Here is a 23,554-nt window from a genome sequence, read left to right on the forward strand (position 1 = left end):
CGGGGGGAAGGCTTCCCAGCCCAGAGCTCCTCTCCGGCCCAGGCCGCAAGCTCCTGGAAGGCCGCCCCCCACCATGGACTCAGGTTGAGAGGCATCTTCATAGGTGGGATGTCACCCCCCTGAGGCTGCAGCTCCTCTGAGTGCTGGAGAACCGTGTGAGGGGAGGGCTGAGGAAGAGGCTGGCAGGAGAGCGAGGAAGGAAGGTCTAGTGACAGTTTCCAAGCCCTTCCTCCAGGATGATGTCAGCTTCTAAAAATCCCTTGTCATGAGGGAGATAGGGTGGCAGCTCCAAATCCCTTTTTTGTTTAAAAAATTGGGTCTGAGCCCTGGCTGGGTAGCCCAGCTGGTTAGAGTGCATCCTGATACGCTAGGGTTGTGGGTTCGATTCCTGACCAGGGAACATGTAGAAATCAACCCATGAATGCATAAATAAGTGGAACAACAAATCGATGTCTTCTTCACTCTTTCTCTCTCTCCCTCCTTCCCTCCCTTTGTCTCTCTCTCTCTCTCTGAAATCAATAAATTAAAAAATTTTAAAAAATTGGTCCCGAGTTTGTTTACTCACTCAACAAACATGTACTAAACTATTATGGGGCAGGCATAACAGTGGGCATGGGATACAGAGATGTCCAGAGGTAAGGTCCGCAGCCTCCTGGAGCTTATGGTCCTAGTGGGAGGACAGTCAATAAATAAAGGAGGCCACATCCAAGAGTGACACATGCTCTAAGGAAATAAGAAGAGGTAATAGGAGAGAAAGACTGGGGTGGGGGCCACCTTTGGTGGGTGGCAATAAGAACAGGCCTTTTTGAGGAAATGGCAGTTGAGTTGAAATTGATGAACAAGTGCAAAGATCTGTGCCCCCAAAATGACAGTTTGAGAGCCAAATACAGATTCCCAGGCCCCACTCTATACTCAGCAAATTAAAGCTTTGGAGCAGGGCCCAGGAATCTGCACTTTCCCAAATGAGTCCCTTGTACACTAAAAGTGGAGACCTTCTGCCCTGGGCTTTTTTTTTACTTTTTAGAGGGGATCATACCTGGTGAACATCAGGTTCCCCTCCAACACCCAGAACCTTTGGTTCAGGGAGAGGAAGTTCTCCTTGGGTGTGGGGCCGGGCTGGGAAGCTGAGCAGGGCTCTGGTTGGATGGCGGGATGCAGAAAAGGAGCAAGGCCAGCCCCGCCCCCCCCCCCCGCCCCCCGGCCAAAAGGCACTGCTCATGGGGGCCTCCTCTCCGGGGCTGGTCCCTGAGATGCCTCCCTCACCCCTGCCCCCACTGGGTCTTTTCATTTCACTAGCTATGAGGGTTGCCGTCTTGGAGGCCTAGGTTAGGTGTCTTGCTTTGGGAACATTTCAAATAAGTTGGTACAGATCTTTTTTGCAGTTGTATTTTACGATCCGAGGCCTTGCCTCCCCGCTCCCACCCCGACCCGTCTGCCCCAGCTGTGGTTCACAGCTGCTGTGGGCGCTCGACCCGCCTAGCAACCGACTCCGCGGGACTGGGGGTTTTACACCTGCCGTAGCTGCTGCAGCAGGAGTCTCCACTCGATTGCCAGGAGCCAGGGATCTGTCGTCTTCAGTCTGCGTGGTGGGGGCCCGAGTTCTGCCAGGGAGCAAGGAAAACCGAGAAACCCGTGGTGTTCACATCCTCTTCCTGGGCTGCAGGGTCCTCTTCCCCGGCCTCTGTTTCCCCGTCTATTCCAAAGGAGGAACCGCTGCGATTTCTGTGGGAGCAGAGAAAGCGGGGAGGGGAGATCTGATTTAAAACAGCTCTCTCTCATCCCCCGTCTCCTCACTCCGCCCGTGACGCCTGGGGCACGTGTGGTCCCCAGTCTCCGCTCGGGCTTCCCAGGCCAGTGGCGGGCGGGCGGTGCAGTCCGCTGGTGTCACTGTCAGCTCAGGGAGGAGGAACGGGTAGCGCCAAGGTCGCAGCGCGCCGCTCGGCGCTGCCCCCGCCCAGCTCCCCGCAGTGCTGTCCCGGCCCCGCGGGCACCCGGCGCGCGCCCTCCCCGGCGCGGAGCTGGCGCCCCGCGCAGACGGCCGGGCAGCGCGGAGGCGGCGGGAGGCGAAGGCGGGCGGGGGCGGCTCCCATGCGGCACACGCGTGGCGGCGCCGTCCCCAGGCCCAGGTGAGGTAGCACCATGGGGCAGGCGGGCTGCAAGGGGCTCTACCAGTCGCTGTTCGACTACAAGACGGAGAAGTATGTCATCGCCAAGAACAAGAAGGTGGGCCTGCTCTACCGGCTGCTGCAGGTCTCCATCCTGACCTACCTGGTGGTGTGAGTGCTCGGGGGGGCTCGCGGGAAGCGCGGGGGGCGGAGGGGGTGGCGGGGGCCAGCAGCGGTGGCCTCTCCAGAGCCCAGGAATAGGCCTGTGTGCACCTAGTTGGGGCCTGCGACCCTGCCTGGGAGGGGGCTCTCCCTGAGCCCTTAAGTGTGAGTGGGGGATGAGGAAGGAGCCTTCCGCTCCCGAGACAGCGGCTCTGGAGGTGACAAGGTGTAATAGGGGCTCCTGGGTGCCTCGATGTATGAGGCTTTTCCTGGGCGGCGCCCTCCTCCAGGCCTGGAGCCCCGGTGCTGGGGCTGCGGGAAGGGGTCAAGGATGCAGGGGGCTGGGCTGCAGCTGTCGCCTGGGAGCCTCCCACACTGGGCAGGTTATTTATAATCACCGAGCTCAGTGCCAAGCCTCGGGCTGGGGCAACTCATGAGCCTGGCATGCCCGCTGGTCAACTCAGTCCACCGGAGGCTGGCGTCTCTGGTGTCCAGCTGGGGGTCCTGCCCCAGCCGTCTGCCCCACCCACACCCCCTCCCGCGTGGCAGAAGCCGGAGCGATCGGCGGAGGGGCAGCTCCTTGGGGTTGTTCTGCCAGGCACTGTCCAGAGCCCTCACCCCTGAGTATGGCGGGGGCAGGTGGAGGGAGGAAATGACAGCAGATGACTAGAATGCAGATGCGCCTCTTCCATTCCTCCAGGACGTGCTGATGAGTCCCCCCTAGTTCCGGCCCGGGGGAGGAGCAGAGGCGCCAGCGGGGAGGCCAGGCCTGTTCCCCAGCCAGGGGGGCCTTCCTCCTCTACCTGGTGCTCACTCATTCCTCCCACCTGGCATCTCCCGTAGCTCCCTCTCCTTTTCCTCCCACGTGTCGAATAATTTCCTATAATGTAATTATATGCTTGTTTGGAGACTCAGTTGCTTCCTGTGTCTGACTCCCCACCAGGCCGGAAGGGGCCTGGCATCACCTAACTGCTCAGGCAGCAGGTGTGAAATAAATGAGTGAATGAACGTCCCTTCAGTACCTGCTGCACGTTTCTGTCCAGGCCAGGTCCGGTGTGTCCCCACCAAAATGGCCGGTCGGCTCCAGGAGCTCAGCTCTCTTCTGGATCCTTAGAGACGGGACAGTCTTGGGCCCAGGACACCCCCCCCCCCCAGAGATGAAGAGGGTGGGCACAGCTCTGGTTGGCTATACAGAGAACCCCACTGGCAGCCTGGGGGGCTGGGCGCCCCACACCGCTCCTGCATCACCTCTCCTGGCCTCAGTTTCCCCTGCTTTCCCAGGGTTTGGTTAACCTAAACAATTTCTAACATTAACAGGGGAACGATGGCGATAAGCTGACGAGTCGTGTTCATCGAGCCCTTCCTCGGTGCCAGGCACACCTCTGAGCAATTTACACATACCACTTAAAAAAAAATCCTTTTATTTGTATTTCGACATAATTTTAGACTCACAGAAAAGTTACAAGAGTAGTTCCAAAACTTTTTTAATGCCCTTCACCTAAATTCCCCAAATGTTAGCGTTTTACTACATATGTGTCGTCCTATGTTCTCTCTCCATGTACAGGCAGTATTTTCTGACTGTTTGAGTACATTGCAAACTTGATGCTTCTTTGCTCCTATATACTGCATCGTGTATTTCTTCAAAATAAGGAATTTTCTAATTTAACCAAGTATAAGTAGGAAGATTAGGGAGTTAACATTGAAATATTATTATTGTCTAAGCTATTGACCTTTTGTGAATTGTCCCAGTAATTACCTTTATAGCAAAAGAAAATGTGGGCTCAGGCCTTGCGCTCAGTTGCTGTGTCTTCTTAGGCTCCTTTAATTTGGAGTTGTTCCTGCGCCATTCTTTGTATTTCATGACATTGACATTGTTTGAAGAATACAGGATTTTCCTAAAAGTCATTTTTAAATTGCAGTAAAAGGCACATAATTCAACACTTTAATCATTTTCAATTATACGATGATGTGGTTTTTAGTATATTCTCAGTGTTGTACAACCCTCACCGCTCCCCAATTCCAGCGCATTTCCAACACCCCCCAAAGAAAACTATCTATTAACAGTCAGTCATAGTTCTCCCCTGCCCCCATCCCCTGGCAACTGCTAATCTACTTTTTGTCTTTATACACTTGCCCGTTCTGGCATTTCATATAAATCAAATCATACATGATGGACTTTTCTGTGGGGAGCTGGCTTCTTTTATTTGGCATAATGTGTTCAAGGTTCACCCAGGTCGCAGCCTGTGTTGGTACTTCATTCCTGTTTACAGCTGAGTTACTATTCTGTTGGACGGCTGTGCCACATTTTGGTCATCCACCCATTGGTTGATTGACATTTGGACTGTTTCTGCTTTTCGACTCCTATGAATGACACTGCTAAGAACATTCATGAACAAGTTTTTGTGTAAACATACATTTTCACTTTGCTTGGGCATACACTTAGGAATAGAATTGCTGGGTCACAAGACAACCTTTCCTCAGCAGCTGCACTATTTTATGTCTCCACCAGCAGCACTGATTTCTCCACATTCTCACCGACACTTGCTTTTTCCACGATTTTGGTTATAGCCATCTTATTGAGTGTGGAGTGGTGTTTCATTGTTTCATTTTCATTGGTATTTCATTTCATGGCTTCTATTTGCATTTCCCTAGTAACTAATGCCATTAAGCATCTTTTCATGTGCTTTTTGGCCATCTCTATATCTTTTTTGGAGCAGCACGCTATGGCCTGGTGTTACTTGTCATCTCTGCTGCTTGCAGGACAGGGAGTGGCGGCCCAGTCCAGGAGCCGGTGGGAAGGGTGGAGCCCTGAGCCTGTCCCGCCCACCCTGGGCTTGGGGAAACCTGAGGGTAGTGACAAGGCTGATGCCCACCTCGCTGGCCCCTCCCGCAGGTGGGTGTTCCTGGTGAAGAAGGGTTACCAAGAGGTCGACACCTCCCTGCAGAGCGGCATCATCACCAAAGTCAAGGGCGTGGCCTTCACCAACACTTCGGAGCTGGGGGAGCGGCTCTGGGATGTTGCTGACTTTGTCATCCCCCCCCAGGTCTGAGCTCTACCCAACCTGGCAGGGCCTGGCTGGGGTGGGTCATGTGGGAAGCTGCTCCAGGACCCAGGGACCTCGATCTATTGCCTCCCTGGGCCCAGAACAGCTGCCAGAGTTTATAAATACAGACCCTGTCCAGATCCCTCCCCCAGGCCTGACTCCTTCCCTCCTTGACTGTGCCTCAGGGAGCTGCTCTGTTCCCAAGAAACCCTGAGCCTGCTGAGACCAAATGGGGCTCAGAGAAACCCCTGGTCAGTGTGAGCCCTTAGGTTAGCTCCCTGGCCTGTGCGCAGTCTGCTTGGGCCAGAGCTGCCCCTTCACTGCTCCTTCTCCTCCCAGACCTCAGCCTGGACCCCAGAGACTGAGGTCAGAATTGGGATTTCTGGGGCGGGGGCAGTTTGTGGGTATGGGCCTGGAATAAACCTATGAAAGGTCATCTCCTCAGGACTGTGAGGTCAGTGGGCAGAAGGGTGGGATGGGATCCACTGATTTCATGGCCCCAGTTTCCCCAACACCCATCCGGGGACCCCACTGCCTGCTGGGCAGCCCTGGGAAGGAGGGGCCCCAAGAGGGCACAAGGAGGTTCCATAATCTCTGTTTCCTCAGGGAGAGAATGTCTTCTTCGTCATCACCAACTTGATTGTGACCCCTAACCAGCGACAGGAAACCTGTGCTGAGGTTCGATTTGGGGCGGAGAGCTGGGGAGGCGCAGGGAGACCCACCAGCCCCGGTGGCCTCTACCCTTCTCCTCTGGAAGCGGGGGTTTCTGTCCCCTCCAAGGGCCCTGGGGGTCTGTGCGCAGGGCCTTGTGCCTGTATGGGTTGGGGGAGAAACAGGTTCTCAAAGGGTGTGTGGCCCCAGGCAGGGGAGGAACCTCTCCCAGCCCCTGGGGTGGGACCGGCTTGGAGCTAGGGGCCCTGCGGGGACCTCTGCACAGGCGCCCTTCCTCCCTTGGTAGAGCGAAAGCATTTCGGATGCCCTGTGCTATGAGGACAGCGACTGCCCTCCTGGGAAGCCCGTCATGACTGGAAATGGTGAGGCCTGGAGTGGCCACGGCTGGGGGGCAACAGGGAGCTTGGGGCCAGGGACGCCTGGCATTGTCCCTGTGCCCCCTGCAGGAGTGAGGACCGGCCGCTGCGTGCGGGCGGAGAACCTGACAAGGGGAACCTGTGAGATCTTCGCCTGGTGCCCAGTGGAGAAAAAGTCCAGGCCAGAGTAAGTGGCCGTGGCTCGGGGCCCCGAGGAGTTACCTGTTCCCGGCGGCGGGCCCAGCCTGATGGCAAGACACGCCCAGTGGGGCCCTCGTTCTCAGGACACCCCCGAAGGCCTGAGCACCACCCCGGCATGAACGAATGAACTGTCCTGGCCGAGGCGGCGGGGTGCCCAGGGGGCAGGCAGGCCTCAGCCCCACCACAGGCCAAGGCGGGGGCTGAGCGGGCAGGGCTCCCTCACGGGCTGCCCTGGCTTGGTTTGCAGGAAGCCGCTCCTGGGCGAGGCTGAAGACTTTACTGTTTACATAAAGAACTTCATTCGTTTCCCCAAATTCAACTTCTCCAAGTATGTGGGGCTCAGCTACTGGGGACCCAGAGGTGGGGCCTTGGCTTGGCCCCCCCCCCCGGGGGGCTGTGTAGGGGTCCCTGTGTATGTGACATTCATGTGTGAATGAACCACTGGGGGGCGCTGGGCGCCCCTTCCCCTGTGTGGGGGTGGGGCTGTGCTCTTGAATGCAGGAGGATGTCCGCGTGGGCTGGGTGGGGAGCTCTGTGACTCCTGGGCCTGGTCCTGTTTCTGGCCTGGAAACAGCAAGTCTACCTTCATTTCGCTGGTCTGTTCATGGCCTCCCCCCAGGACCAATGTGCTGGACACCAAAGACAAAGCTTACCTGAAGTCCTGTCAATTTGGCCCCAAGAACCCCTACTGCCCCATCTTCCGACTGGGGTCTGTGGTCAGACTGACGGGGACTAACTTCCAGGAGATCGCCCTGCAGGTGAGTGGTGTGTGCTCAGGGCGCCTTCCCTGGGGGCCCCGGTGCTCTGGGCTGGGGCTCTGTAACGAGGAGGGAGTGTGCGGGGAGACCCACAGGCTGGGGTGGCCCTGCAAAGTCACCTGCCCCAGGAACTGCCATTGCCAGAATTTGTGTGACACACAGCCTGCGGTGCCTGCGCTTGGACCTGGGGCACTCGGCGAGGGGCACACTTGGGACCTGCCTTTTGGCTCAGGCGCTGGGGCAGCGGCTGAACCTGAACCAAAAGGAGCCCCCGGCACACTCTGGCTCTGTGTAAGGCGCCTGAGTAGTTCTTGTCCCGTTTGACGTATGAGGCAGGAGGACACTGGGCACATGGGCCTTCCACCCTCCTTCCAGGAGGATGCTCCAGCCAAGCTGACCCCGGGCCTCAGCACGTCCCCAGGCTTGTCCAGCTCTCCGTGAAGAGCTGCTCCATGACTACTGTCCATCTCCAAAAATGTTGTGCACGGACTCGTCTCTTTTTCACCCAGGGCGGTGTGATAGGAATCCAGATCGAGTGGGACTGTGACCTTGACAAAGCTCCGTCCGAATGCAACCCTCGCTATTATTTCAGCCGCCTGGACAGCAGGTTTCCAGGGAGCTCTGTCTCTTCCGGGTATAACTTCAGGTACCTGGGGCTGGGCCGGCTGCCTCATGGCTCTGTCCATGTCCTGTGTCCTTTCCCGGTGCCGGCGCTGTGATAGCCCTTCCTTGGGATCCGAGTCTGGGTGGGAGGTGCGGGGAGACAGCTGAGGAGGGGTGAGGGATGGCCTCCCAGAGGGCCTCTGCAAGAGGAGAGAAGGGTCTGCCATCGCCCTGGGGGCTCGCCGCTGTGAAGCTGAGGCCTGCCTTCTCAGCTGGGTCAGCTCTGGCCGTGCTTTGGTGGCCCCGGGCTGGCCCTGCGTGTGGTGGGAAGGGCCTTGTCTCCTGGGGGAGGTCTGGCAAGGACTTCAAAGATCGGGACGAATGCTTTAGCATAATGTCAGTGAGAAGACGTGCAACCTTTCCTGGGGCTGCTGTGAGCCAGGTCCTGGGGGGTGCTTATAAATCTCCAAAGCAGCTAAGCCTGCGTTGCCAAACAGGGAAGGCCTAGCAAGGCTGAGGTCTCCCCTGGGCTGTGTCTCCCCAGGTTTGCCAAATATTACCGTGACGGAGCTGGGGTGGAGTTCCGCACCCTGATGAAAGCTTATGGGATCCGCTTTGACGTCATGGTGAATGGCAGGGTGTGTGCCCTGTGTCTCCTGGGCAGGCCCGGGGCGGGGCAGGCCTGCTGGGAGGGCTCTGGTTGAAGTCCCTGGGGGTCCTGCTGTCCACCTGACTCCCTCACTGAGCCTTGTCTCTCCCTGTGCTTCAGGCGGGGAAGTTCAGCATCATCCCCACAGTCATCAACGTGGGCTCGGGGGTGGCGCTCATGGGTGTTGTGAGTACCCCTCCCCTCCTTCCCCTTTACCCTCTGAGCACCGGTGGGGGAGGGGGACATACCCCAGGGGAGCTGTCCCAATGCCCCAGAAAGAGCTGGCATGTCAGTGCAGATGCCGGTAAAGAGGACTTTCTGGGACTTCATATCCCTCCCGCGGCCCCCGGGGGGCAGGGACTGCCTAGGTTTCTCTTTCCAGAGCCAGAGGGGCAACTGCACATTGCTCTGGAGCTGGGGGTTCTTGGGGATACTGGACTAGCCCCGAACTTCTTAAGCCTCATCTCCACTTGTAAAAAGAGGAAGGGTCCGGGTTTATACAGGCTTTCTCAACCGTGGCCCTGTGAAACAAAGAATTGATAAAAATATTTTTGGCATCCGGGGGTGGGGGCAGAAAAGAGTGTGCAGAGCCCAGGGTCAGAGGACCTGGTTCCCTGTGGGTCCAGCCACCCACCTCCTCCCGTCCCTACCCTCTCTCAGTCCTTCAGGAAGCCCCCTCTGTGTTGCCGGTGGATACGCCCTCTGGTGGAGGAGACAGGCATTTGCGCAAGGCACTCTGGCCCGAAATGAATGTGCTCGGGTGTCAGAAGGTCCCAGCTGGGTTAGCTCGGGCCGCCTTCTCGTTCCTTGGCCACCGCTGTGGTGTTCTTGTCATTCAGACCCTCGCCAATGTATCTCTCACAGCGACTACCAGAAGGATCTTTTCAAAATGCCACAATTCTGATTGTGTCCTGCCCCCATTCAAAGCCCTCAGTGCTGCCCCCTAGAGGATTAGAACCAATGTCTTAAAGGTAGTTTAAGGAGCTTTGCAGGCTGGTCCCCATCTACCTCCCCAGAAGTGTCTCCAGCTCTTCCCCAAATGCCTGCGGAATTTCCCAGGCAGGACAAGCTTGTTCCGATGTCTCCAATGCCCATCTCGAGCTTTGAGTCTCCCTTTGTATAAATTCCTATTTGGCCCGCAAGACTCAGCCCAAGCTGAGTCAGTTCCCACCTTCTCTCTGCTCCCCTGCTCCTCTCCCCATCATAGGACTTGTCGCTCTGTGCCATAAGTTACACGCTTGTCTTCTGCACCAGAGGGCGAGTCCCCAGAGGGCCTCATTGTCCTATTTCTCCCTGCCCCGCGCCCGCCCCCCCCGCCCCCCCCCCCCCCACCGCCGCGCGCCATACCGGGCACCTGGTGAATGCTCCGCAGACATTTGCTAGAGATCTAGTTTGACGGAGTCAGGCTAGTGTGGGAGGTGCTCAGCCCGAGGGATCAGATGGATGCCAGGCTAACCTGGGCTCTACCACGGAGCAGCTTGGTGGCCTTAAACAAAGGTGCCTCTTTTTGAGCTCAGTTTTACCATCTATGAAATGGGGACAGCGATGCCCCCTTCTGGGACTGTGACAGGATTGAATGGGGTGAGTATGGTCAAGTGTCTGTGGGCTGTCCAGAGGTTTAGGGTTCTGAGTCAGGGATCCCCAACTCTTTTGCAGGGGTCTTTCCTCTGCGACCTGGTACTCATCTACTTCATCAAAAAGAGCAACTTTTACCGCAACAAGAAATATGAGGAAGTAAGGTCAGCTATGCCTCTTCCCCAGCGGCCCACCGGGAGCCTCGTGGAGGCGCCTCCGTCAGCCCCCGCCCTGTCTCAGGACCTTTACCCTGGGCAGATGCTTTCCCTAAGTGCCTCTCGAAGTGGAATTTCTGGAGGTGCCTGAGCCTCCGAGGGTGGTGGCTGTGCTGACAGGTTGCCCGAGGGCTGCCCTGCCCTGGGGCAATGTCCGGGGCAGCCTGTTTGTTTCCGCAGGTGTGGCTGCAGCCTGGTGCAGGAGGGAGCCCCGGGCTGAGACAGGAGGGGCCTGGCCTCTGCCTCCCCGTGTGCTCGAGAGCAGGGGCCTGACCCTTTCTGGGCCTGTTTCCCCTGACTCCTGCTTATTTTCCCAGCGGGGGCTGCACAGGGGCCCCTGCCACCCAGCTAGGCTCAGGCTCTGCAATTCTCCTCTTGTAAACCGCATCCCAGGAGGAGTTGGCTGGCCTGGGGTGAACTTCGCTCCTGCCCCAGCTTTCATTCCTTGCTGACTCAGGGGTTGGCAGCCTCCAGCCAGGAGCTGGGCCTGGGCAGAGTAGGGGTAAGAAAAGGACTGGGACAGAGAGGAAGGGCGAAGCATGGAGAGGGGTGAAGGAGGAGAGCCTGTAGGGGCTGCAGCTGCTGGGGCAAGGAGGCAGAGGAGGCTGGGGGTCTGCTGGGGAAGGCTGGGCACCCAGGGGCCCCCACCTGCTCCTTGAGCTGTCACTTCTTGGGTGCTCGCCTGAGGTCCTTAGCCTGTGACAGGGATGAACGGCCACCCTGCTGGTCTCGGAGCAGCCCCACCTATTGTGGGAGGCACGAGGCGCCACCGCCAGCGCTGCTGCTCATTGCTGGGGCAGCTCCAGAGGCCTGGGCCTGAGCACCCACGCGTGCCTGGGCTGCAGCCAGGGACCCCGACACGCTGCCTGCCTCTGCGGATGCTCTCAGTGCCTGCAGAGCTGCCAGCGAGAGGCTGCTACGGGCGAAGTTTGCCTTTAGGTGGGCTGTCCCTGTCCACAGCGTTCCCAACCATGCTCTCTGCCCTCTGTGTGCCCCCTTCCCCTACCCTCACCCCCAAAGGTCTGGCCACTCAGCAAATGGAAAGGTGAACGTGGAGCAGCTGCAGAGCCTGCAGACAGTGGAGGCGTAGGGGAAGACAGCAGGACAGAACCGTCTGCAGCACTAAAGTGGGGCGGCCTCTTGTCTGCGCCTGCGGGGGACAGGGGCTTCCAGCACCACCGTCTCATCCTGGGATCTTGCTACACGCTTTTTGTTGTATGTGTGGGGAGGAGAGTCTCCGGGTGGCCAGAGTGGCTCAGATCCAGAAGAGGAGACCCTGGAGAGGGAAGCGGGGCAGGGCAGGGTGTCACTGATACACGAGTGTTTTCCTTTTTTCTGAGAGCCTAGCTGGACATTGATTCACTCATTTATTCATATATGCAGTAAACATTTTTTTCTGTGGGCTGGGCCTTGTCCAAGAGATGCTCAAATGAGATGCTGACTGGGCCCTCGGGGAGGGGCGCACATGTGTCATTCCCTTCAGAGGCAGCAGACATGATAGCCAGGCTCAGCCACTCTGGCCATCAGCCTCTAGCTGAGACTTGCACAGATTCCCATAGAACACGATAACCCCTCAGAGAAAGACCTTTGCCCCCAGGGATTCAATTTAAAGGTGGCCAAGGAGGCAACCAGGAGAGGACTGGACCCTTCAGGAGGCAGTTGGCCCTTGGGGGACAGGCAGTCTCTGAGGGCTTCTGGGTAAGGCGAGGAAGGGGAGGCAGGGCCTCTGCTCCAGCCTGACCCGCCCAGCCTGGGGAACCTCTGGGCACAGTGCTCACCCACTTGGATGAGTGTTGTCTGTGATTTGGCTCTTGCTCTTCTGGGGTTGGATGTCTCTGCCCAGCTTCCCTCCCTCCCTCCCTCCCTCCTCAAAGGCTGGCTGGGTCTGCAAGGTGCTCACTCAGCAGGTGGAACCCTTATTGGGGGGGGTCCTCGCACCTCACCCCTGCCCCTCCTTCTCCACCCCCTCCATCGCAGCCCCACCCTGCAGAACTCTGCTGCTTCCCTCCCCTGGTGGCTGTAGAGCTTTGCTATTCAAAGTGTGGTCCCTGGACCAGCAGCATCGCCTCGCCGTGCAGTCTCTGGTCCCTCCCTTTCTCCTAAATCAGAACCTATGTTTCAATAACACTCCCAAGTGATTCGTGCACCCAGTACATTTTGAGGGGCCCTGGTTGAGCAGATCTGCAAAGCCTGGCTCTGAAGGAGGAAAAGAGCCAGCTTTGGTGGGTGGTGCTAACTTCTATGTCAGACTTGCACACATTCTACCTTGAGACTGACAGGACCTCCCTCCCTGCCCCAGGGAAAGGAGCATTACACTCAGTTCATTTAAATTAAAATATTTTAACTAGATAATATATGATCCACAATTTAAAAGGTACAAAGAATACACTGGACGCTTCCCTCCCACCCTTGTTCTTGAGGCAACCTGTGTTTCCAGTTCCAAGCGGCTCCCTTGTTTTCAAGCTGAGAATCCACTTGGTTACTCGTGTCCTCCCTCAGGAAATGAACTTTTCCTGATGCGTGTAACATCAGACCAAGTCTCCCCTTGTCAGGAAGGAACTCGATGGAATGGGCTGGCAGACTGCGCCGGGAGGCAGCTGGCTCGCTTGCTCTCCCCCGGCCCCCCTCCGGTGTCTGAGGAGTCCCTGTGTAATACGCCCAAGGGAGACCTAGGACTCCGCAGCAGCGAAGGTCGCCAGGGCTGGGTTTGCACAGCTGCTGGCCCCCCTGGGGAGTGTCCTCCTTGGAAGTGTGCTCTGGGCCACCCTTGGGTCAGGGGAGCCTGGCTCTTCTCTGCACACAGAGGAGGAGGTGAGCTTCCTTTCCTCGGGGTCTTTGGAGAGGGTCAGAAGGCGTCTGAGACGTCCCTCGAGCAAGCAGCTCCCTGACCGTGAGCTGCCTGGTAACCAGTCAGCAAGGCCACCTGCCCTCTGAGTAGGAAGTGAGCACTCTGGGCGATCCAGTACGGTGCTTTGCTTCATCGCTAAGGCAAACCCTTGGACTGGATGATCCAGCATCTCACTTTTATGTTTGGAAGGGAAAAAGGGCAGGCTGCTCAGGAATTGATCTGGTTTCTCTTAATCTGTTTTTGGAATTGCTTGGCAGCAGCCATAAAACCTAAAAACAGTTGTGCTACTTTATACTGGAATGCAAATGTTTTCCTGCACTATCCAGTCAGTAAATATTTACTGAATACCTATCGTGTCAGGTGTTGGATTAAATGCTGGTGACACAGTGGCAAGCAACACAGAAACAGCCCCTGCTGGAGAGCTTCCAGCCCGGGGCGGGGGGAGCGGACCCTAACCAGTAGGCTCACACCCCGCCACAGGCCAACCGAGGTTTGAACGGAGGCGGCAGAGAGCGTTTCCCCAAGGAAGTGACATAGAAATTGAAATCTGAAAGGCTAGTAGCAGTCTAACCAGGTGATGGAGGAAGTCTTCCAGGTAAGGGAACCACATGTAAAAGCCCCTTGACAAGAAGGGGCAGCTGAGGAACTGGGGGACGGCAGCGCAGCCGTAGCTGTGAGGCTGTCATCAGCTTTACTTTTTTCCCTTGTTGATTTCAGAGTGGAAGGGGCAGAGGTCAGGGGTGGGAGAGAAGCACTGAAACGCAGACCGGGGGAATGGAACTGGGAACACTACCATGCTGGGACAATGCTCTAACGGCTAGTTGGTTAGTCTAACCAACCAAGCTACCGGCCAGGGCCCTTTCCATCAACTCTAAGGGCTGCCCCACTAAACTTCACTGCCACGGAGGGCTTGCTCAGCCTAAATTGTTTCTTCAAGTGCAGCAAAGCTTTCCAGGGGGCCTTCCTACTACATGTCGGGGGGCCATGCTCAGAAAAGCCAGTGACCCCACTACAGCTTCTGGATCGTGCTGCACATGTGCACGTTGCTGAAGTTCCCTCGCTTTAGCCCGTCCCCCAGTCCCTTCCCTGTCTTCTTTTTTCTTTTGGTCTTTTTCATAATGTTGGTGTGGGGCGGGGAAGGGCTCATTAATCTTACGGAAACTGGCTTTGAGATGAGAAGTGAAGCAGGGACTTGAGCTCCTTCTGAACCCGGGGAAGCCCCTCTTTCTCAGGGCAGCCGTGGCCTCGGCAGGAAGACGGGCACAGCAGCCTCCCAGGGCTGACAGAGCAGGAGCCCGTGAATTGTCCGTGCATGTTCAGGCCCTGGCCTAAAGCCATCCAACTGGCTTTGCCTAACGACTGTGTTATTCCGTGCCTTGGTCAAAAATAAATTTGTAAATTGGGTGCTATCCATGACATTGTGGGGCCCCACCGTGAGGAGCCCAGGCCCTCTACCCCTGAGGCAGGGGTCGTGAGGACCGACCAGTCATGGCTGCCTTTTCTTCCTGCCACCCCATCAGTTCTTTCTTCTCAGTGGCTGACAGCCCACTGGGGGACCGCTTGTGAAGGGGGAACGAGACGTCCTCCCGGTGCCTCTAAGCGCCCCAGCTAAAGACTACAGTGCCCTGCAGAGTCCCTAAATCATGCCACTTGGCATGGCATCCTGTACATCTGGAAAAGGGCTCACCTGGTTCCAACCCACCGCCTCTACCCAAGTGATGCAACTTTCCCCAGAGCAGACTCTCAGTGGACGTAAGAGTGTTCTCTCCAAAGGCACTCCTTTCATCCAGGTGTTTGTTTCCCTTAGGCCAGTACACTGAATTAAAGGGGGGAAGTTGGCAAATTTTCTGGGACCTGCCCAGAAAATGTATTCTCTGACATTGTTATGTGGTTATAAAACAATAAAAGGATTAATTTTAAATGTGTCATGATTTTTCTCCCTTCATGACTTCGTGGTCACCTGTTTTAGAGGAAAATAGAAGGAGAAAGTGAGACCAAAAGAAGCAGACACAGAAATGATTAGTGAGCAATATATTATGTTCCTATCTTGCAAAGAAGTTCAAGTGAAAGTAAGGAAACCCTTTAAATTAGCAAACGTTAGGACTAGGAAGGCACTGATAAAATGGCACTTTTCATTCAATGATTTGATAAAACTCTGGAAAGCATTTGGAATTAAGTTTTAATCTTGTGCTCTAGCTTATTAAATTTCCTTAAAAATATAGATATGAAAACATTCATTGCAATATTTTTTATAATAGTGAACATTTCAAACTTACTGCTTAACAGAGGAAGAGTTAAGTAAATCAGCTCATTTACCTCGTCCTCCCTCACTGTGCCGCCCCCACCCTCCCCCCTGCCCCGGCCCCTTCTTCCTTAGCGCGCATCAGGAACGAATCCTCTCTTCCCACTCAGAGAAGGCGCTGAGCAGGACTGCGGAGTTCTGGAGAGGGGGTGCAAACCATGACTGCAAGCACCGTCAGTGCCGGCGGTCAGGGTAAGGGCTCCGATGAAGTCACTGGGGGACAGGGGGGCAGAGCTGTGGCCTCAGCTGCTTCTTGGCTTCAACGTGTGAGCACATGGACCGGAACCCAAAATGGAATTCAGGAAGCCTGGGTCCCAGATCCATTTCCATCACTGGCCATGGGCCAATACCACCTGCCTAGGCAACTTGAATTCAAGCTCTCAGATCCCTTCTGATCTAAAACTGATTTAAATAAAAAAAAAAAAAATCATCCAAATCTGATCACATTAACACCGAACTAAAACTCCCAAAGGCCTCCCCCAGTACTTCCAGACTCTCTGTTACTCTTAGAATCAAAGCCACACACCCCACCGTGGCCCTCGGTGACCCAGTCCAGGTCTACCCCATAGCTGCTCTAACGCTTCAAGTACAGGCCAGGTTCTTTCCTGACCAATGGCCCTCACATGTGTGCTTTCTTGCAAGTAAGTACCTCCTTCTCCACACTTTACTTGGCTGTCATTTAACCTTCGCTTCTCTGTTATTTCCTCAAAGAAGCCTTTCTCGACCTCACCTCCCAACTTGGGTTCAGCTTGGGGTTCCTGTGTACTCTTTTCCTAGCTCTTACCATCACTTAAATATCTGTGGAATTAGGTGATGCTGGTCTTGCCAGTTAGACTATAAATTCTATGAGCAACATGTTCACTCTAGACAAGCCCAATGTTTAGTTTAAAAATGTCCAGTTTGTATAATCTTCGTATTTTAAAAAAGAGCTTGAATTTTTTTTAAATGAAAATGACATTTAGCTGTAACTAGGTGAAATGGAACTGACAGGACATCATTCATACCTGAAAGCAGGGGTTAGTGGAAGGGAAGGCTGGGCTCTGAACAAGTTCACTCAGCCAATACGGCAAGAGCAATGAAGAGACCTGCATCTGAGTCCTGCCTCTGCCTTTTTGAAACTGTGCCTCCTCTGCCGCCTTACGTTCATCAACGGGGGACAATAATCATATCTACTCCATGAGGATATTGCTAGAATTAAATGAGATAATGGGCATAAAACGTACAAGGCACAATGCCTGGCCTATAGAACACACAATAAATATTGTTATTAGTTCTTTGGATGTTAAGTTCTCTGCGTATTTAGGCCCTAGTGTAAATGCAAGGAAATTACAGAAGACTAAGCCTCAGTCCCAGCTCTCCAAGCGTCAAAACTCGGCGATTCTGCAGCCACGGCAGACAGGGGGTATGCGTTACGGTAGGAAAAAACTCCACCCAGTGTCTCACGCTTCATTTAATCTGAAGAATATTACAAGCTCTTCGTCTTGATATAAGTTACTTATAACGTTACAGAACAAGCAGCGAATTCAACAATTTAAAAACTAAGTAACTCTACACGTTGTTAATTTCTGGCAATAGTCTTCCCAATCTGGTTTTTTTAGAAAGTCATCCCTGCCCCCATTTCAGTAGACGTGCACCATGCCATAGAGGAATGTCCAGAACAGGACGTAGGTGAAGAGGCCTCCGATGAGACCTCCTGTAAACAGAGGTCTTCGTGACTTAAAATATTTGTTCCACCTCCTTCCCGCCTTGAGAATTAAGAGCAGGGAGAGCAGGATGGAGGCTAGCAGGTAGAAGATGAAGCCGTAGAGGCCGGTGAGGCCGAGAATGCCGGCCGTGGCCCCCGACAGCGCTGACACTGAGGTGCGGCAGTAATCCAGGACTGCGGCGTTGCCTCGCACAGCTGCCTCGCTGATGAACGGCGGCCCTTCCCGCTTGGCCACCACAGCGGCCATCGCACCCTCCGGGGCTCAGTCTCTGCTTTCCCGCGGAGCTGCGGAGAAAAACCAAGTTACAAGCGGCGCCCGGAGCTTAGCAAGCGGGTTCATGCCGGCCCTCTCCTTAGGGCTTTCAAAACCTCGCTCTACTCGAACCTTCAAAAGACGCAGAGAGGCTGAAAGCTCGGGCGAGCTCCAGCGAGCTCGGGGTTAGGGGGAGCGGCAGCACGTCTGCATTCCCCGCCCAGGCTCGCCCGGTTACCTGGAACACGGCCGCAGACAGTTACTTGGCCTTCCCTCAGACAGTCACAGGTACAGAACCCCGCGGCGCCATGTTGCTCTAGAGACTGCTGGGAAGGCCCGGCTGCGCATGCGTCAACCCCTCACTCCCGCCCTCTGGCGCCTGCGCTGCGGGTGCCCCAAGCACGTTCCGCCTACACTCCGTTTTACTACGCACACGCAGGGACTTCCGAAAGCCGAACAGCGATCCGGTGGGTGATTGGTTGGGAATTTGTTAACTATTCATAAGGGGGCGGGCCCAGCCAGACGGCCTTTGTTAACCAGAGGGCGCGGTCCTTAGGATTTTCGCTGCGGGTTTCGCTGAACGGTGCTTGGTTGCCAGATTGGGGTCGAGATGTCCTACATCCCGGGCCAACCGGTCACTGCCGTGGTGGTGAGTGCGCTCGCGCGGGTTCTTCCTTGTCCTGTGTTGCTCCCACTTTGCAGAGTGGTAAACTGACTCCCCAAACAGGTTGACAAAGTTTCAAACCCATGGCTCCTGCAAATCGCGGCCAGAGCTTCAGTCTCCACTCCAACCGCGGTCTCTCCAGCCTTGTAACGAGAAGGCTGGGACCCAAGAGCCTCCTCATACCCTGGACCTAGCCAGACCCCGCGCGCTGCCGTCGCCGTCGCCGCGCTGGACTCCTTTCAGCCGTCCAGGGCGGGGAGAATCGAGGAGAAAGGCCAGGCTTGTGGGAATCTGGGAAAGCGCTCGGGGCCTTCCTGGGCCTGCAATCCCAGCTGGGTAGCCGCGGGGGGCAGGCGCCGGCCCGGACATCCGTGAGTCTTAGCCTCTGGAATGAGGAAGTGCTTCCTCCACTCCAGTGGGAGCCGCCGCCCGGAGGAGGATTTGAGGCGTGGAGGGGGCCGGGGCTTACGTAACAGCCCCTTACCCCTCCTTCCTTCCTGGGATTCACCACCACTCGGTTCAGAGTAAAGGCTCATATAACGGGCTTGGTTCTGCTCGGAACTCTTCCTGGATCCCCAGACCGTGGGGCTAAGTCCAGGTCCCCTGCCTGGCACTTGGGGCCTGAGGAGAGACCCTTTGGAGTCAGCTCAGGCCCCTGGCCCACACGCCCATCCCACCCTTCAGCATGTCTTGGATGTCAGGTGCTATTAGAATAATTAAAGGCAGGCTGGGACCTTAGACCCAGACGCCAGTGCAACAGCTGGGTGGCACCTGGAGGCCAGGAGGTCGGGGAGTGAGTCCCAGAGAGGTCTATTCATGGCCAGCCTTATAAAGAAACCCTTAGGAAGGACCCTGATCTCTGAGAATGCCTGTTAGGCATGCACTGGATCTGGTGGAAGTCCCAGCTCTGGGGTAGTGGCAAAATGATCTCAGATGGGCGTGCTGGGAGTCAGGTGGAGTGGTGTGAAGTCACTGATAAAGGCTGCATGTGATGGTGAGCTTAGAGCAGCAGCTCAGGCCAGGGCTAGGACAAAACATTCTTGGACTTGCTGAGAACTGTCCTAACCTTCACCCTGGCTGTACCCGCCTGACTTCCAGATCCCTAGCTGCCCCAGAGGGAAAGGATCAGGCTTGTTCTTTAGCTGGAAAAAGATATGGTTACAAGTGAAGAGCCAGAGAGGTGATTTGATTCCTGACTTCACCCAACAAGTCAGTGACAGAGCCTTGTCTCCCAGCCCAAGAGCCTATATTCTTTTCTGATCTTGAAGGTGGGTCAAAAGTATGGGTTGGAGGAGGTGGAGCAGGCCTGCAGCTCTCTTCAGGGCATGAAGCCCTAGGTCCAGTGGGCCTCTGAGGTTATGCTCCCTGCTCCCCACCTCATGTTACGGCTGGTCCGTGGCCCCTCCTCAAAGCTGTAGGACCATGACCTCACAATTCTAACATATTTGATGTGGTAGGTGGGATTTGGCCCCCCCACCCCTGCCCCCGTTCAACTGGGAATAGGGGAGGGGGAAGCTTCCTCCCTGGCCCCTGCCATCTCCCATGTAGTTAACATCTTGAGAAAGTTAAAACCATTTTGTCCTCTTGGACTCTAGCTTCACAGGCCGGCTGCCTTCGGGACACCTGCCTGAATGGCCCTTGGCACTCACACTCAGCATGTTACTCCTTTAGGGTCTCCATCTGAGGTTGTTTAGCCAGGCCAGGTGACCAGATGTTCCCCTTGACTTCTCTGCCATGAACAAACTCTAAGTCTGTTGATGTTGTTTTGCTAGTAGTTCATGTCTCCTGGCTTCTACATCCCACTTCTAAGAGACGTCCATTCTCCTACTACCTGAGTGGTCCTTCTAGCATCAAACCTGATCACGACCAGCTCTACCTGCCAACTCCTGAGAACTCCAGTGGGCTTGCAATGAATGCCGGGTGGCCGAACTCTTGGCCACTCCCTTATGTCCAGATAAAGTCACCTTTTGCTTTTTTTTCGTGTGTTAAAACTCTCAACTTTTGGGGTAGGATGATCTGGTCCGATTCCCAGCATCTGGTGACTGAAGCATGCCTGCTGAAGGCTTTGAAAGGAGCTTGGCACTGCTGGGGACCGCACCCCAGATATGGTGGTAGAATTCTTAAGACACCTTCACCTCTTACACTGCACAAGATTTGGGGCTTCCTGTGGGCCATTCTCCTAGGCCTGCATTTCATGGCCTTCCTGTCTGACCCCAGCCTCATCTCACCTCCCAGTTCCGGTCCTGTGCTGTATACCCTGGTCTCATGGACCTATGTATCTACAGCACCTTCAAGCCTCTGCCTGTTCCTTAGTCAGGACAGCGCCCCCCCCCCCCCCCCCGCGTCCCATGCAAGTGCGATCTCTACTTTTCCTGAGCTGCTTCTGTCTTGCCCTTGATTGGGCTGGCTCAGCAATCTGAGCTGCTTCAGCAAGCTGCCTGCACTTTTTTCCCAGGGCCTGACCTTTCCTGCCCTGTGTGGTCCCTCCCCTGGGACACAGGCCCCATCAATAGCAAGCATAGCGTCCTAGCTCTTGGGCTAGGCAGGGCTTAGCCCATGTGTGACTAGGACTGATTGATGCGCAAGACAGAGGAAGGGGGGAGAGAAGTTGGGACAGAGGGTTGTGTGGGTCGGTTGATGTGGCTGCGTTGTCTCAACCCCCTAGCCTCCCAGGCTGGTGACCAGCTGGATTTGTGCAGCTGGATTTGTGCCCCATCCTCCTGGCATGGCTGAGCTGTCCCAACAGCCTGAGGCTGCTTCAGGAGACAGACCAGATTTGTTCTCCACACACCCACCAAACCCTAATTCATTTTTCTCTTTACCAGCAAAGAGTTGAAATTCACAAGCTGCGTCAAGGTGAGAACTTAATCCTGGGCTTCAGCATTGGAGGTGGAATTGACCAGGATCCCTCCCAGAATCCTTTTTCTGAAGATAAGACGGATAAGGTGAGGAGGACCAGGATCCTGGGGCCTCTCTGTGCAGCAAAGAGGCCGGGGTGGGGGTTTGTGTGACATCTTTGTTTCCTGAGCCTTTGTGGAAGGAGCAGACATCTCTCAGATAGTCCTCTTTAAGAAAGCTTAAAAAGTGATGTAGTGGGAATAAGTAAAGGGGCGGGGCTGAGGAGTGGGCCTCCCAGCCCTAGGAAGGACTGTTCAGGCAACCCAAGAGCAGCAGAGGATGGAGCATCTATGAGGCAGCCCGCTGTCCCCTTGGCTGTCTTGGCATAGCCTGTGCCCAAGGGTGGGTGGTTGGCTTGGTGCAGGAATGGACAGATGGACAGCTGAGAGTATGCTGTGCTTGGCTCTGTGGATAAAGGGCCAGTCCAGTGAACCCAGGGCTTCACCTGGGCTGTCTCTTTCCAGGGTATTTATGTCACACGGGTATCCGAAGGAGGCCCTGCTGAAATTGCTGGGCTGCAGATCGGAGACAAGATCATGCAGGTACGTGAAGTCCCAGAAGAGAAAAACAAGGCTTGGGTCAGAGCGGCTGAAGCATTTGGGAGTGGGGCGGGGGCTGCCCCTGCCTCCCAGGACACTTGGGAGACTCACCGAAGCTATTTTGGAGCCCACGCTGGTCTTGCCCCTGGGGAAGCTGGATCTCTTCTGTGTTCAGCTGCAATGCTTGGCATCCACCACCCTGGGCACATCAGCTAGGGGCCTGCTGGGGTAACCCAGGCTCCCGAAAGCCCATCCTACTTCCAGATCCCAGAGAGCAGGGTACTGAGGTGGCTGTATTTTTCTCTCCCTGGGTCAGGTGAATGGCTGGGACATGACCATGGTCACACACGACCAGGCCCGGAAGCGGCTCACCAAGCGCTCGGAAGAGGTGGTGCGCCTGCTGGTGACACGGCAGTCACTGCAGAAGGCGGTGCAGCAGTCCATGCTGTCCTAGCAGCCTGCCCAGATCCCAACACGTGCCTGCCTCCTCTTGTACAGTGACACTACTTCCACAGTCTGCTCCTAATCCTTCTGCTGAGTCCTGGGCCCCCGCTCAGAAGGGAAAAGCTGGTCCCACAGGTCTGACCTGGCCTTCCTTCCCCTCCTACCAGTGGTCTGAGGCTCTGAGACCAGCTCTCCCTCGGACACGGAAAACTGGAAACAGCGGCCTGGAGCTGAGCTGTAGTCAGTCTGTAGTGACCACAGGCTTGGCCCCCAGACCCTGCCGCCTGGTCTTGGAAATGCCCAGGTGAGCAGGAGGCCCCACTTCTGAGAGCAGCTACAAAACAGTGCCAGGCGGGGCCAGCCTTTCCCACACTGCCCTGGCTGCGGGGCTCGGCCCTGCCCTGTCTCAGCTCCAAAGTGCCTGTGTCCCACGCTTTCCCCTGTTGCGCAGGGGGAATTCAGCACTGCCATAGGCACGACGAAGCTGGCCAGGACGGAAGCCAGGCAGGCTCACAGTGCACCCATCGCACCCCCACTCCCCTGCGGGGTGCTGGCCTCCCCAGGGCTTGCCAGCTCACAAGATTTAGACAGGATTGAGGCTGACATTTTAGGGCAGTTCTCAGGACTGCCATTTTCCCTTGTGCCTGTGGGTTTAACTTTTGTATTTTTTTAATCACAATTTTGATACAAAGCATTATTATTTGGAGATGCCAATTCTACTTTTGAATGTAGATTACTAATTCAATCTGGGAATGATGACTCTTAACAAGTGAACATGCCTCACTTTGGTCACTGTGGAAATGGGGCAGTATGAAGCCAGCTGCCTGACACCTGACATCTTGTGCCCAGTGAACAGTGCTGGAATCCACAGTGGGTCTTCGCTGAGGCACAGGGGTGGGGTCCCCGGGGGGTGGATTATGGAGAGAGCTTTGGTTGTAAGGCTGGCTGACCTGGCCCCAGCTCCTCTATGAAGCCCCACTTCTCCCAGGTCTACCTGACACGGTGCTCTGCCTGGCCACATCTATGGAATATGTGCAGGCACCTTCACTGCAAGTGCGCAGGGAGTCCCCAACTTCCCTTATGAACTTGGTCTCAGTTCCCACCCAGGAGGGGCCTCATGGACACCGAGGGGTTCATGGGAGAATTACCCAGCCCCTAAAACTCTTAAGAGCGCTCAGTTGATCACAGGCAGGGACGCAACCCCAAGTTTCCAGGGCTGCCATCTGACAAGACGGGGAACTGGAGAGCTCCAGGGTCTCTGGCTGGCTTGCCACAGGTTGCCTGCCCTACCAGCTCTGGGAATTGCTGCCACTCATGGACCCACTGCCAAGTCAGATTTTCGAAGTCCCCTCGTTTTTAAAGTGTGACACCTTGTAACACTGGGTGGCCCAAATAAAACAGGTGTGCATACTTGGTCAGGCTACAATCTCTGATTTGGGGAAATAAGATCCTAAATTCTTTGATATTTTTACACCTGGGTAGAGGAAGAATCTGGAAAAATCAGTCATCCCTTCACTCCTAGGGGTGGCCAGCTCCTAAAGGCCTTATCCAAACCCTGCTT

General features: G+C 55.7%; 3 protein-coding genes across 4 annotated transcripts; 2 read left to right on the top strand and 1 right to left on the bottom strand.

The window, feature by feature from the left end:
* The first annotated feature begins 1,900 nt into the window (after nt 1–1,900).
* On the top strand, nt 1,901–11,741 carry P2RX5 (purinergic receptor P2X 5). 2 transcript variants are annotated; one of them, XM_054575645.1, is made up of 12 exons: nt 1,901–2,276; nt 5,161–5,311; nt 5,918–5,989; nt 6,270–6,345; nt 6,430–6,526; nt 6,788–6,868; nt 7,160–7,298; nt 7,808–7,944; nt 8,446–8,539; nt 8,671–8,736; nt 10,207–10,289; nt 11,361–11,741. In XM_054575645.1, the coding sequence occupies exons 1-12, from the start codon at nt 2,140–2,142 to the stop codon at nt 11,428–11,430; spliced, it is 1,203 nt and encodes a 400-aa protein (XP_054431620.1). In that variant the 5' UTR covers nt 1,901–2,139; the 3' UTR covers nt 11,431–11,741. The 2 variants fall into 2 exon arrangements, with proteins under 2 accessions (XP_054431620.1, XP_054431621.1); XM_054575646.1 differs by having other exon boundaries at nt 1,901–2,223.
* A 3,824-nt stretch (nt 11,742–15,565) lies between these two features.
* Nucleotides 15,566–17,826, bottom strand: EMC6 (ER membrane protein complex subunit 6). Its single transcript, XM_054575879.1, has 2 exons — nt 17,687–17,826; nt 15,566–17,480 (listed from the first exon to the last, which is right to left on the bottom strand). Exon 2 carries the CDS (start codon nt 17,440–17,442, stop codon nt 17,110–17,112), a length of 333 nt encoding a protein of 110 aa, XP_054431854.1. The 5' UTR covers nt 17,443–17,480; nt 17,687–17,826; the 3' UTR covers nt 15,566–17,109.
* Nucleotides 17,827–17,942: 116 nt separating this feature from the next.
* Nucleotides 17,943–23,403, top strand: TAX1BP3 (Tax1 binding protein 3). Its single transcript, XM_054575878.1, has 4 exons — nt 17,943–18,097; nt 20,938–21,057; nt 21,475–21,552; nt 21,866–23,403. Exons 1-4 carry the CDS (start codon nt 18,059–18,061, stop codon nt 22,001–22,003), a joined length of 375 nt encoding a protein of 124 aa, XP_054431853.1. The 5' UTR covers nt 17,943–18,058; the 3' UTR covers nt 22,004–23,403.
* Nucleotides 23,404–23,554: the final 151 nt, after the last annotated feature.

The sequence above is a fragment of the Pteronotus mesoamericanus genome, unplaced genomic scaffold, assembly GCF_021234165.1.
Source record: "Pteronotus mesoamericanus isolate MK-2021 breed Mesoamerican mustached bat unplaced genomic scaffold, CSHL_Meso_final contig_317, whole genome shotgun sequence".
NCBI lineage: Eukaryota > Metazoa > Chordata > Mammalia > Chiroptera > Mormoopidae > Pteronotus > Pteronotus mesoamericanus.

Bases quoted from the DNA above. Each gene is read 5' to 3' on its own strand.
- EMC6 (XM_054575879.1), bottom strand. From the start codon at position 17,442: ATGGCCGCTGTGGTGGCCAAGCGGGAAGGGCCGCCGTTCATCAGCGAG.
- TAX1BP3 (XM_054575878.1), top strand. From the start codon at position 18,059: ATGTCCTACATCCCGGGCCAACCGGTCACTGCCGTGGTG. The intron at 18,098-20,937 runs GTGAGTGCGCTC...TCTCTTTACCAG, and splicing joins AACCGGTCACTGCCGTGGTG to CAAAGAGTTGAAATTCACAA. The intron at 21,058-21,474 runs GTGAGGAGGACC...GTCTCTTTCCAG, and splicing joins CTGAAGATAAGACGGATAAG to GGTATTTATGTCACACGGGT.
- P2RX5 (XM_054575645.1), top strand. From the start codon at position 2,140: ATGGGGCAGGCGGGCTGCAAGGGGCTCTACCAGTCGCTGTTCGACTAC. The intron at 2,277-5,160 runs GTGAGTGCTCGG...CCCCTCCCGCAG, and splicing joins ATCCTGACCTACCTGGTGGT to GTGGGTGTTCCTGGTGAAGA. The intron at 8,540-8,670 runs GTGTGTGCCCTG...CCTGTGCTTCAG, and splicing joins ACGTCATGGTGAATGGCAGG to GCGGGGAAGTTCAGCATCAT.